The sequence below is a fragment of the Manduca sexta genome, chromosome 3 (genome assembly GCF_014839805.1).
Source record: "Manduca sexta isolate Smith_Timp_Sample1 chromosome 3, JHU_Msex_v1.0, whole genome shotgun sequence".
Classification (NCBI taxonomy): domain Eukaryota; kingdom Metazoa; phylum Arthropoda; class Insecta; order Lepidoptera; family Sphingidae; genus Manduca; species Manduca sexta.
In genome coordinates this window covers 5,989,357-5,998,718 of record NC_051117.1, presented here as the reverse complement: position 1 = coordinate 5,998,718, position 9,362 = coordinate 5,989,357, and the positions used below count along the sequence as shown (strand labels likewise).

Below are 9,362 nucleotides of genomic sequence, written 5' to 3'. Positions count from 1 at the left end.
ATTGCCGCGGTGGCGTAGTTGTATGCATGCGAGGTACGGCAGCGCTCTGAGATCTTGGGTTCGAATCCCGAGTAGAACAGTGATATTTGGGTATTTCCGCTCAGTATCAGCCACGAGTCTGAAATTTGTACCCAATATGGCGATAGGCTAGCCCCCTATCACATCATAGGACGGAACACACTTGGTGAAATGTGGGTGCCCTGATTGCGCCTCTGCATACCCCTTCGGGGATAAATGCGTGATTATGTGTGTGTTTTTTACCCTGCCACACCAGCCCATTTCTATCAATCATCGAGCCATCAAGCAAAATAAAAAGGCCAAGAATACTTCGTGCCATTCTCACAGAACAGCATCTGTTTATTTATATAAACTTTAAATTTATTTACACATTTCGTTCCGCCTACTTTACATTTATATTCATCAACGTTTTTAAAATACAATCAAAACAAAAATAGTATTACAACAGAAAATCGGACACAATGTACAATTATATTAAACAGAGGGAGTTTTAGACTAGTACACCAAATTTGAAAAAATAATCGTTCCCCACATACAATATTTAACATAATGCGGGTATTTTATAAATTCCGGCCGCCATAACGCATATATAAATTAACGCTAAATAGTACAAAATGGCCGACAATTTACCAAACACCCCAGTCTGACGTATTGCTTAATAATAGAATACTAGAATTCATTATTGTTACTGTCGAATCTACACAAACAATTCCTTAATCTACTGTTGTTTAAATTAACTGTTTATACATTTTTTTTTTAAATTAAGTAATTTTTTACGAGTTGAAACATTTGTATGTTATTTTTATTCAGTATTTAACACTAATGTCTAATTACAGAAAGTGCACAATACCAAACGGTGTCAGTCTATATAAAGTTGGATGGATTTATTCGAAAAACGCAGTAAATTATATGTAGATAACTCATAGCTGTAAAATATTGCAATAAATAGCTTAATCGGCAGTGATTAATTCATGAAAGCAACATCGAAACCTGACAGCAGACGCTAATCATTATCAAACTATTACATTATCTTCTGCTTCCTATAGGCCAGGTAATCTGCCTTCAGAATATTTATCGTAAAAATTATGTCTAATGACGATCAAATACCGTCATGGTGCCAATTCAATAATCCATCAGATTTAAAAAATATCTCATTACTTTACAATCTAGTCGACAATGAAAAAACTCGGCGACATAATGACAAGGATCACAGTTTTTTGTATCTACAATAACAAATGCATATTAAAACGTATGATATAAAAAAAGATATAGTAGTAAGGTCACACTGGAAGTACTAAGAGTCTAGCACTAAACGCTACTCGTATATACAAAATAAGATTTCAAAATGTCCATTTCATTTAGAACAAAAATATTCATGCGTCATTGAATATTGAGCTTTACATTAAGTAGGATCACAGTGGAAAAAGTGATTTTAATTTACTTTTACATTACTATATTATATAAATATTGGAGTCCGCAGCATGGCAAGTTTCTCTAAACACTATCACTTACGTGGTTCACTATACGACGCTACGCTACGTCCATAGAAAAAATCATTTGCTAATCTCTGTACATCACCGGTTTGCTCGCGGGACCGCCGCGCCGCCTAAATACGTCCGAAATTATTGCAGCTGCGGCCCGACGCTCACGCGAGGCAAAATGTCAATAATCACTAACACATTCACTGAGATTCCTTCTAGAACATTCTAGAAACTAGGCTGAGACACAGTCCTGGCGTTTCCGCCTTGCGGTTGGTAAACGTCGTAAGAGTTGTGAGGTTCCAGATGGCACACGACATTGTTCTCCCCGTTCAGGACAGCCGCCAAAGCCCGCATGTTGTTCTCCTGGGGTTGGTGGTACGGATGCATCAGCCTTCCACTCTCGTAGTGCCTGGGATCGTAGCGCTCGAGGGTGTCCCATTTCCCGTACTTCCCGTAATGCTCTTGATCATGATGGTGCCTCTCTCCAGGGCTGTATGAGATCAGAGGCCGATGGTCGCCGAAGAATTTCGAGCTGGAGGACCCGTGATGCCCTGGATTCTGTCTGCAATCAGGCCCTGAGTTGTCATCAGACATGTCGGACATGAGGGTTTCGTTTCTCTCTATCTCTTCGTAAACCGGGTCGTCTTGTATGATCCTGAACTCCTGTTCAGACCCACGTCTATACATCCTTCCTTGCTGTGAGGCAATTTCAGAGTAAGTATGGTTCACATTCTGGCTGCCGTGGTGGTGGTGGTGTTTGCGACGGTCATCCTTATAATGCTTCCTGAAGATCATCTCCTGACTCCCAGGGGAATGCTGGGACATATACACGTGGGGGTTCCGAAAGTCGTGGTTGTAGCTCCTGGTTGTCTGGTACCCCTGGTGGGGTTGATGGGTTTGGAGGTGCAGGGGGCTCTCCTCGTCCTTGACAGCGTGGCGGGGGGAGCCTGGGGGCACCGGCTCGCACTCGTAAGGGCTGTGGATGTGGTTCTGCTGGGCCATTTGACGCGACAGCGTGTCGTGGTGGGAGAGAGTGGAGTTGCCCGGGTGGTGTTTAGAAGAAGTGTTCTGTAAATTGAATTTATGTTATAATTTCATGATACTTTAAAAGTTTTTATCTCCTTACCAATAAATGTTTAAATTAGTGATTAAACTATCGAGTTTTTTCTCTCTCGCTTCAGAACAAAGAAAGAGATAAACTGTGTTATACACAAGTAATATTTATTGGTAAGGTTGTTTGAATAACTAATTAATTTAGGTAAAGGGGCCGTTAAAGTATAACGTAGGCACCAAAGGGGGGTCTCTGGTTTGCTTATTATCGATGACATTTGGGAGGGGAGCGGCTGAGTAGTGATTATGTCAGCCAAAAAATATTTTTAATTTTTTTTTATAAAAAATTAACAATAAAAAAATTTAAACAGATTTTGTAAACATTATACCTATTCTAACATAAACACGGGAGAGGGTAGTAAGAATTTTGCTTACTATTGCTGACAAAATGGGGGGTTTAAAAAATACTGTGCTTACTTGAAATACTTATTCTAATATAAGCACGGGAGTGATGGATAAGAATTCTGCTTACTTTTGCTGACAAAATGGCGGGTTGATAAATACTAAAATTGTTCTTACCTACTTGAACGGCCCCAAAAAACTAAATGCATTGTTTTATTGAGAACGTTGGAAAGACAGCTCAACATTAAATTAAAGTGCGTATTAAGTATCCATGTGTGCATGCATTCATTATCAATCGTATGCTGAATTAAAACTATTTAAAAGCGAATGACTGTGTATGAAAAATCATGTTAATTTATTTTCGCCGATTAAGTTATTTTCTAGTATACACTATTTGTTTTGTACCCGTAATTGTGTTTTTAAATATCTATTACCAATGATTATGTACATAATAAATAAATTAAATGAAAATATATTTTTTTTATTCTATTCAAGGTTTTAAATTATATTTTTAAAACAAATGAAATATATTTTTATATATAAATTAATATTTTTATAAGGTTTTTATTATGCTTAATTTTTTTTTACCCTAACTGGAATATAATCAAAAAGCGTATTTAATTTATACGCTTATTTCATTATACAACTTTAGTATGACTTTTTCAATACCATCAGGATTTTTCGTCTGTATACTGTAATTTTTCGTTGATAGGATTTGAGCATCCTAATTAAAATTTATAAATTAAACATGTACTTATGGCTAAGGTACGTTATATAATTATTCGTTAAACATCATAAAAGTAGTACTGGCATAAGAGTTAAAATTTTGCTCTGAGCTTACTTCAATCTAAGTAAGATTATGCACTTTATCATAAGAGTATAAATTTTGTTTTGAGCTTACTTTAATTTAAGTAAGCTTATGTCCTTTAATTGAGCTTCCTGCATTTTAACGACACCATGTATTTTTTACTTTAAATATTTAAGTTACTACATTTTTAAATAATGTCCTTGCGATTTTAAATGAATATAAGTGTATCTAGTCTATAAGTATGTTTCATTAGTAGATGTCATAAAGGAAATTTTCGTTCGTAAGTACACTAGACTAAATAATATTTAGACTTCATAATTTACAACAGCCACTTTAATATACGTAAATCAATGTGCATTAGAATTGAGCTCCATTACGTATATCAATCCTTGTCTAACTTATTAAAAATAATTCCAATAGAAAGAGACAGTCGATGCGTGATTGTGCTGCTCGGTCTAAGTGCTATGCTAGTGTTAGAAGGAGATGGGTAGGGCTATGAATTCACTGTATGAAAGCGTATGAAAATTAGGATGTTCTCATGCAAAATGTTAACTAAAGACATGCATTGTGAATGTGACGATTTAGCGAGATCTCTCCAGTTATATAACCCACCACCGAAAATATAGAAATATATGTATTAATACTTATAAATAGATACTATACTAAATCCGCGAATAAATACATAAATATGTATTTATGTATTTTACATAAATATGTATTTATATTAACCTAAACCTGTATACTTAATCCGACTGTTTTTTAACTTCAAGGTTGTGTTCATTTCAGTTTCAATAGAATTTATGGTTAATAAAATATATATAACATAAATAATTATATAATATACTTTTTCATTTTATGTTTTTTTATTTTACTTACATACTCAACGAATTATAATCTTTATCGCCATAATACAGTTCACTAAAATCTATCAAATTACTTACATATCTCACTGAATATCTTCATGACTGGCTTAATAAAAACCCACCTTTTAGTACTTGGTATATTTCCCCTATTTATCAATTATACCAAAAATGCTATGCCAACATATTATATATGTATGAATATGATTATTTGGTTAGCACATAACACAGCCATAAATTACTCCGTCTGATAAATTCGGGAATCGTCTTAACAAACATATAACAGTACCTAACCATATCATTCCCCACAAGTTTAATCGGGTAAACATGAATCGATTAAAACACCAATCGATTCTACACATTGATTCTCGTGAGATCTCGTCAAAACGCCAGTCTATAACACTCTATCAGTGCTGACACAAGCACGCCCACCCCTCACCTTCCAGACATTGCCGACTGTGTTAGAAGTCCACTCGTTCGCGCCAATCGACGCCGCCATCTTGTTAGAGAAACAAGATGGCGACCGCGATCGCAAATTTTGATAGTCATTCGGCACTTCCATGTTTCTGTAGCTATGCATCGACGCGATGCTTTGTGTGTGGGAAGAGCTGTGGGGTATCTGTTGGGTTTGGACTCTCATGGATCTTGTATCGTCGGTGGGTACGTATATCGGCGCTGTGGGCCGGATGTTCCATCTCGCCTCCGGTTGTATGTTGTAGCTCTAATAAATACACATATACATAAATAGAAGAACCTTCTACAAGACAGGTGAAGCTGCGCATACGCGTAGAGATAGGATTTCTCGAGCGATTCCACATCGCTCAGGATGCAGTTACTATAACCACCACACCACTAAGTTATGTTAATAAAAGAAATGGACTTGTTAGTTCTCCAAAGCGTTAGTTACCGTAAAAAAAGTGAAAAAAAAAACATAAAAAATTGACTTACCTGCCAAACAAAACGCGTCGCAACAAAACGTTATAAAAATATGTTAGTCATTGCGACCACAAAGTTACAACACAAATTGAGCTGTCTTTAACCAATTAGTCACAAAGCCGTAGTGGTGTCTGGTGGTATCGTGGTACATCCTATCTCAATAGCGTATACGCACCTTGCTGGCCGTTTTGGCGGTAGCCTTGGGGATATCTTCCGCTGCCGGCGTTGATTGGGTTTCTATGAGTCATTGGAGCGGGGGGTTCTCTTTCATGGCCGAAATTTGCCGCCGTGGCGTTAAGGGTGGGACCAAAACTACTCGTATTGAAATTCTGGTTTTCCTGCGAGGTCCGCCGGTGCCTAGGCTGGTAGTTATGCGCCGCAGCGGCCGCGGCCAGTGACGCCACGGCGGCGTTGTTCACGACATTGTTGTTGTTGTGATTGTTGTTGTTTACGACAACGTTCAGCGTGTTGATGAACAGGTTGTTTGAGGTTTGCGCGGACGCGGCCGACATTCCCGACGTGCTTGCCATGTTTTGCTATAATTGAATCGTTGGTTACTAAAATGACTGCGTTGGTCATAATGCCACAATAGCCATTATTGTCTCAGCAATAAATCTATTGGTATCTTATTATTATTGTAATTGTATGTCTAAAGATTTAGAAGTAGGAATTTCTCAGATTTAGAATTTTGTACGGGAACGCCAATGTGAGTTTGAAAATTTTATTCAAGCTAAGCTAAATACAACGCATTTAATACCAATTACTAAGCACATAAAATTTATGGGGATCGATTCTAAAAGCAGGAATTTAAAATATGCTGAATTATTTCTTTACATTAACGGATTCGATAATCAAGTCTATTGTAATTGCTTACAGATTAGGTGAGTAATAAAATAGTGACATAATATTATTTACTTTAGTAAACACGGTAAATAGATAGGAGGAAGGCATCTCACCTAAGCTCATCTTAAATATTCATAGGGGTATTTATTTGTTAAGCTATAACTTTTATATTGCTGCTTTTAGAACAAAGACGTTTTAAATGATTTCCACCACCAATGATTTTATAATACCATGAAACATGCCTATAATTTTATATTTGAATTTGTATTCCATCGTCGATTGGTATGTTTGTTGTGTGTAAATACAATATGATTTTTATAGTTTTTTTATCGATAATTATAATAAAAATAAATTGAATTATGCAAGATTGTAGCATTATATAAAACTAATATTCGTGTGCATTTATAGTGACTTATTTAACATCTGTCGTGTGTATATAGACGACTTACCACCTTATTAACAAACATTGTATACGTCAGTAATAGTTACTCAGGCAATCTTGCTATGTTTAATGACATACAATAAGAGTAAACGAGACACTATAGTTATGACAGACGTATACAGTCTTTATTAAGAAAGCCATAATTATAAAACCGAATGTATGGGATATTTGGTCCCTTACATCGCGGTACATGTGTATGGGGTAAGTATCTCACCGAGACGTCCCGCGGGTCCCTGGCGTCGTCGGTGGGCGGCTGGTAGCGGCGGCTCTTGAGCGAGGCGTGGCGCGCGTCGGAGGCGCTGTGCGTGGAGGCGGGCGCGAGCGAGTCCGGCGCCGAGCGCGCGCCGCCCGCGCCCCCCGCGCAGCACGACAGCAGCGGGTAGCGGCTGCACGCGCGCGACCACGAGCTGCGGAACTGCACCGCGCCATGGTTAGCTCACTCGTATAATACATTGTAATCAGTGGCGTTGCGAAAAGATCAATTCATCTACGGAGACGCCCCCCACTAAATTCCCTAATCACTTAGTGTGCGTGTGCAGCATGAGCGCACACGCACACTACGATGGATGATGCCGGAGACAATGTAATACCATATAACATATAGAGATTTATTTGTTAGAAATAGTTTACGTAAAAACTGCTAGAGTAATTTGGACAAATTAAACTCACATAAACAAGGACTACCGGTTGTTAAAGTACTATTCTTGAAATCTGATTGCGTTCTGAGTCAAAATATCAGCTATTCTAGTCACAAAAATTTCACTATAAATTCGTACTAAAAATAATTGTTTACGCAAACGTGCAAGCTAAATTTAGTCAACTATCAAAAGCAATTATTCTTACCTTATCATTCTGCAAACAGAGGAAGATGAATATCACAAGTCCTTGCAAGGAGTTGAGGATGGTGAACGCGTACGCGACTCCCACAGTCTGCTCGTTGAGGTACAACAAGCCCAGGGTCCAGGTTAAACCCAACAGGAATACTAGCACTGCCGCGCTGCTTACCCATATCCTGGAATAAAGGCAACGGTATATTAGTTAGGTTAGATTAGGTTAGAAAATGACTGGATCGTGTTCTGGTAAAATAGGGTTAACTGGGCGTGACAAAGTGACCCAAATGCATCTGACGTAGTGGAGTAGGGCCCAAATAGAGTATCGACTAATGGGAGATGACTACCCCTCGACAGTCGACACAATTATGCCAGCCTCTTCGATCCGAATATACACAGGCTGATCCCGGTACACGACATACTTACGTGGGTCACTATGGCGGGTTTTACACCTTGTGTAAGGTGATCGCTAACGGGGGGTAACAAATATCCTATCCAGCAAGATTGAACGCGAATTGGAGTGCATGGGCTGGTATGAAACTGGTGTTATGATAAACTAATGGATGAAAATGTTGTGTAACGCAGATATTGGACACAATTTATTTTTGTGTTACATTAGAGTAAGCTCATTTTGTTTTTGTTTTTAGAAATAAGCTTACTTTATCATAATGTAACTGACGTTTTATGGTACACTGTTTTATATTAAATTAGAGTAAGCTCATTTTGGTTTTCAAGAATCAAGCTTACTTTACGATAATGTAACTGACGGTTTATGGTACAGTGTTTAAGGTAAATTTTTAAATATCACTTTAATGTTAAAATCATAATATACTTACTTTATTTTATACATTTTTGCGTCGTCTTTAGCCTTGAGAGAGACTGTGGAGTGTTTGCACATCTTGTAGATTACGATGCCTAGGACTATCCAATTAGCCTGAAAAAGTAATAATATCTTTAAGTAAAATACTTTTCCTACTAATTTATGTATATAAATGAGTATCCCATCAATTTATCATCAAACTATGTAATAACACTTAACCCCCAAAAGTAAATCCATAATAATCCCTATTACATATAGACGTCTGTTATATTATATATATTGAAGAAAAACTAATACGGAGGTCTTTATTAGAGTTATAGAAATCGAGATAATAGTTTTTAGAATTTTTGTCTGAATGTTTGTTCACACGAACAAAAACTACAGCATGGAATTGAATGCGATTTTCATAGATATATTGCTAATGGAGTAAGTTAAAATGTAAGCTCAATTTTATCCCGAGAAAATATAAAGCGAAACTTTTGTCCCGAATAAAACTTTTTTACGCGAGCGAAAGCTTTGCAATTAAAGTAAAATTTATAATATAAAAAGTCGTGATGAATACTTCTATACAAACTTTCCAACTACCCTACTTCGGAAAATCATTACAGCGCCATCTAGCACTTACCGTGAGAACTATCGCAACAGGCACGATGAAGCTCAACACGAACAGCCTCTCCGTTGCAAGCCAACAACTGTTTGGGGTTCCGTATCCGGTGAGGTTGAATGATGCTGAAACTATCACCACCAGTGCTGGTGTCAAGTACCCACCAGCGTAGTACCAAATCGCACGAGGCTTCTCAGGCTCGAAGACTTCGATCAGCATCCAGTAGAGATGGAAACCTGGAAATGTATGGATTGATATTTAGCATTGA

General features: G+C 37.5%; 1 protein-coding gene across 3 annotated transcripts in view; it reads right to left on the bottom strand.

Moving 5' to 3' along the window:
• Positions 1 to 324: 324 nt before the first annotated feature.
• Positions 325 to 9,362, bottom strand: part of LOC115443821 (latrophilin Cirl) — a 337,597-nt gene continuing 328,559 nt past the window's right edge. Inside the window, exons 19-24 of one of the 3 annotated variants that reach the window (XM_030169399.2) lie at positions 9,116 to 9,330; positions 8,507 to 8,604; positions 7,684 to 7,852; positions 7,055 to 7,255; positions 5,059 to 5,340; positions 325 to 2,567 (exon numbers count right to left, since the gene is read on the bottom strand). In XM_030169399.2, coding sequence (XP_030025259.1) covers positions 1,725 to 2,567; positions 5,059 to 5,340; positions 7,055 to 7,255; positions 7,684 to 7,852; positions 8,507 to 8,604; positions 9,116 to 9,330 — 1,808 coding nt within the window. In that variant the 3' untranslated portion in view covers positions 325 to 1,724. Of the gene's footprint in view, positions 2,568 to 5,058; positions 5,341 to 5,730; positions 6,092 to 7,054; positions 7,256 to 7,683; positions 7,853 to 8,506; positions 8,605 to 9,115; positions 9,331 to 9,362 lie in introns of all 3 variants that reach the window. The other 2 variants (XM_030169401.2, XM_030169400.2) reach the window with 2 other exon arrangements.